General features: G+C 47.9%; 1 protein-coding gene across 1 annotated transcript; it reads left to right on the top strand.

The window, feature by feature from the left end:
* The first annotated feature begins 2,065 nt into the window (after positions 1–2,065).
* Positions 2,066–3,505, top strand: LOC119351960 (heavy metal-associated isoprenylated plant protein 4-like). The gene is made up of 4 exons (XM_037618722.1): positions 2,066–2,282; positions 2,376–2,551; positions 2,654–2,738; positions 2,847–3,505. The coding sequence occupies exons 1-4, from the start codon at positions 2,159–2,161 to the stop codon at positions 3,392–3,394; spliced, it is 933 nt and encodes a 310-aa protein (XP_037474619.1). The 5' UTR covers positions 2,066–2,158; the 3' UTR covers positions 3,395–3,505.
* Positions 3,506–4,012: the final 507 nt, after the last annotated feature.

Below are 4,012 nucleotides of genomic sequence, written 5' to 3'. Positions count from 1 at the left end.
TCGTCGCCGCAAAGATGCGAAGACGCTCCGCGTGGCGCTGGAGGAGTCGGAGCGGTTGGCGAGGCAGCAGGCGAGAACGGCGGAGGGAGTAGCACGGCTTCGGGAGGAGCAGTTCCGCGAAGCCCGTCGCATGGCATGCATCATCACCTTGTCCTCATCCTCCTCCGCTTCAGATAGCGACGACGACAACAACGCGCCCGTAGCAGCTGACGCCTACGCCGAGTCCAGCCGCCGAGACCCTAAGGGAAGCGTCCGACATGGAGAGAATTGTGAAATCCCTTCCCCTGCCGGTTTTAGTTGATTTTTAGTATTGTTAAGTGATGAACTCGGCCCACATCTTTTGTATCGGACTATGTTCTATGCCGGATTGCTACGTTATACGCTCAAGTACGTAGGAACATCGTTTGCATGGTTTTGTATGGATTTGGGGTACACCATAGGAGGGATGCAGCTGTGGAACAGAAGAAATGAGGTGCGCCCGGTCACCTTCAGCGGACGCGTCCAGACGCGTTCGCGGGTGTATAGGAGGTCAAATTAGGTGACCGTGGCTGTAGATGCTCTTAGTGGGCATGTTCTTTCTTGCCTATTTTTGTTTCTTGTTTCCTTGGGCTGGCTCTTAGATTGCATAGTCGTTTTTGTTTCCGGTCGTCAGCGCTTGTGTACTCATTGTTGACTTGAATTTTTTACTAGAGAATTTGCCGATCTATTCATAATTAATCATGGCAGTCCAAAGAAAACCAGATGTAATAAAAATTATGATTAGATTCATGGCCATCTAGCGATGACTACAAACATTGAAGCGAGCCAAAGGCGCGCCGCCATCATCGCCCTTCCCTTACCTGAGCCGGATAAACATTGTTATAGTAGACGGCTGGGAAGTCGTTATATTAAGGCCCCAAAAGAACAGAGCACCAGAACAACAACCATTGCCGATGAATTGAGTCGTAGATCAAAAAGATCAAACCTGTAATCACACGAACAAAGACGAACGAAAACTGGATCCAAATAGGTACCGTGTGATCCGACGGTGACACACCTTTACATGTCCTCCGACGATGCCAAACGCACCATGGGGACGGAGATCAGACGTGGAAGACATTATTTGAATTCAGTGGGGGACGGAGATCAGACGTGGGAAACATTATTCTTACTGAGGGACATCACTACCACTACACAACTCCAACCAAGACGCCGAACCTAACAAAAATGACATCGGAGTCCCTCCTGCCGGTGAGGGGCTGAGATCCTCCGCACCTCCATGACCCAAAGGCCATCTGATGCGAGGTAGACCGACGCCGGCGGGAGGAGAAAGAAGGTTTTTCCCGAGGAGGAGGAGGAGAGCCCGTGCTAGCATGGACGTTATCGTGCCTCCATGCTTAGTACTGATGTTGACTTGGATTTCGACCCTTTCTGGCTTTCTTCTTCTTTACAATGTTCACATGCATGGTCTGAAAAAAGAACATTTTGATAATCTACATTTTGAGTTTTCTCTGTTTTTATCCGGCCCGACTTCTACTTTCGCCGATGGTTGCCGTCAGCATAGAACTTTGCCGTCCGCTGTTATAAAAAAAACACCGCTGATCGCAGCGTCGACTTGGAGCCGTCAACGTTTTCGCCTTGGTAGGTCAATCATGAATACTTTAACCAGCAGACGATGGCACGTCGACGTAGGCGAAGTGTACACTAATCAATTAGCTTGTGCTAAAAGTTGACCCGCCGTGAAGCGCGCGCGCGCGGTCGATCACACGACAGCCCAACCACTTGGGGGAAACATTCTTGGCGAACCACGAGTTTGGATTGACAAAACCCACGGCACGTCGTCACTCACGTCCCGGACGAACACATACCTCCACGCTCGAAGTGCATGCGAAGTGGATCGATCCCGATCCTCCGAGCCGTTTTTTCTCAACCATCGACAAGGGATGTGAACCCCGACTCAAAAAAGCAAAACAAGAAAACAAGTGACGCGAACCACTTCCAACAACTCTCCAACAAACACACACCCTGCGTGCACACACACCCACCTCACACCTGAAGCCTACTCCTGGAGCCGCGCACATTAACCCCTTGAATGCGTTATGCATCGCAGCATCCACTCTTTTTAGTGCATTGCCTAGCTAGCACTCCGTAGTAGCACCAGCTGAGGGATAGAGTCGCCATGGGGGGAGAGACCAAGGTCGAGGAGACCAAGGTGGTGGAGCTGAAGACGGCCGTGTACAAGGTGCACGTCCACTGCGGGCAATGCGCTCGCGACATCGAGACGCAGTTCACCGAGTTCCACGGCACGTGCTTCTCAGTTTCTGTTTTGCTTTGTTTTTATAGCATAGCATACTGACTGACACCGGCGGGCTGGGGGCGTGCGTGGTGTGCTGCAGGGGTTCAGGAGGTGAAGCTGGACGCGGGGTCAGGGAAGGTGACGGTGAGGGGCGTCGGGTTCGACGAGGAGAAGCTCAGGGTGAAGGTGTCCAAGGGATGCAGGAGGAACGTCGAGTACATACCTCCCCCACCTCCCCCTAAGGAGATAATCACCGAGGTCAAGAGTACGAAAGAGGTAATTAAACAGACAATCTCTCTATCTGAAAAGTGAAAACCACCTTGTAAATGCGTTTCGTTTATGTGCACCATTCATCCCTTTTCCCGTTTCATAATGCAGGAGATCAAGATCATAACCGTGAAGGTTCCCTTGCACTGTCCGGACTGCGCAGTCATGGTCAGAGAGATCCTACTTGAGCACAAGCGTAATTTCCCCTCTCACAAATTCGTCCTGTATCTATGTTTTTTTTTTGCGGGTGATCCTGCATCTATGTTGATACGTGCACATGCTAATTAATTATCGACTAATGCAGATATTTACGCTGCCAAGACGGACTTGGGCAAGAACACTTGTGTCATCGAAGGCGTCATCGAGGAGAAGAAGCTGACCGAGTACATCTACCAGAGGACGCGCAAGCACTGCATCATCGACAAGGTGGAGACGACGGTGCGCATCGTGGAGGAGACGGTCGTGGTGAAGAAGAAGAAAGAGGAGGTGGTCGAGAAGGTGGTCGAAGAGGTTGCAGAGGTTGCAGAGGTTATAGAGGAGAAGATCAAGGAGGTGGTGGCCCCCTACTTCCTCCCCTGCACGCACCCGCACTTCGCCGACTACTCGCACCCGTCGCACCGCTGCGGCGGCGACAGCTTCTCGCCGTGCGGTGGTGGTGGTGGTTACGGTTATGGCCACGGGCACGGCTACGGTGGCGGTGGTGGTTATTACGGTCATGGCTACGGTGGTGGCTGTGGGTCATACAGTACGTACTCTGAGCTCAGAGGGTACCAGGACACGTCCTTCTTGCATTGCTCGCACCCTGTTGACTTCCTCAGTCACGACAACCCCAATGGATGCTCCGTCATGTAGAGTGTTTGTATTTTGTAGGCTGTTTATGGCGAATGTGTTGAAATTCTAAATAAGAACACCACTGAACTACACTCTCCGGTTTTATTTATTTTTGCAAACACGAAAAAACCTTGCATGTCGATATATCAGAAGGGGAAAAAACGAAATGTACAAGGGTGTGAACACTTCTACAAATTTTCGAACATTTTACTGAAATCGAGAACATTATTTGAATTCATGAACATTTTTTGAATTCATGAACATTTTATAATATTTGTTTTTTAAAAAAATTGTGAACATTTTTTAAACAAATTTCTTGAATCGGCGAACATTTTTTTGGAAATTGGTGGTACTATTTTTTAAATTCATGAACATTATTGTGATTTAATGAAAAACTTTTTCATATAAACGGACATTATTTGAAATGCATGATCACTTTTTGAATCAACGAACATTTTATGAATGAATAAACTATTTTTTATGTCACGTTGTTTTTGAATTTTTGGGATATTTTTCCATTCATGATCATTTTTTGAATTGGCAACATTTTGTTCAATTTCATTAACATTTTTTAATACATGAACTTTTTCAAAAATCATGAACATTTTTTGATTTCCTAAAAATTTATTTTTTGAATAA

The sequence above is a fragment of the Triticum dicoccoides genome, chromosome 2A, assembly GCF_002162155.2.
Source record: "Triticum dicoccoides isolate Atlit2015 ecotype Zavitan chromosome 2A, WEW_v2.0, whole genome shotgun sequence".
NCBI classification, from domain to species: domain Eukaryota; kingdom Viridiplantae; phylum Streptophyta; class Magnoliopsida; order Poales; family Poaceae; genus Triticum; species Triticum dicoccoides.
The sequence above is the reverse complement of the archived record's forward strand: the minus strand, read 5'-3'. Positions and strand labels throughout refer to the sequence as shown.

Excerpts from the sequence above, each read along its gene's own strand:
- LOC119351960 (XM_037618722.1), top strand. The coding sequence starts at position 2,159 with ATGGGGGGAGAGACCAAGGTCGAGGAGACCAAGGTGGTGGAGCTGAAG. Across the intron at positions 2,283-2,375 it reads GCAGTTCACCGAGTTCCACG|GGGTTCAGGAGGTGAAGCTG; the intron begins GCACGTGCTTCT and ends GGTGTGCTGCAG. Across the intron at positions 2,552-2,653 it reads AGGTCAAGAGTACGAAAGAG|GAGATCAAGATCATAACCGT; the intron begins GTAATTAAACAG and ends TTCATAATGCAG.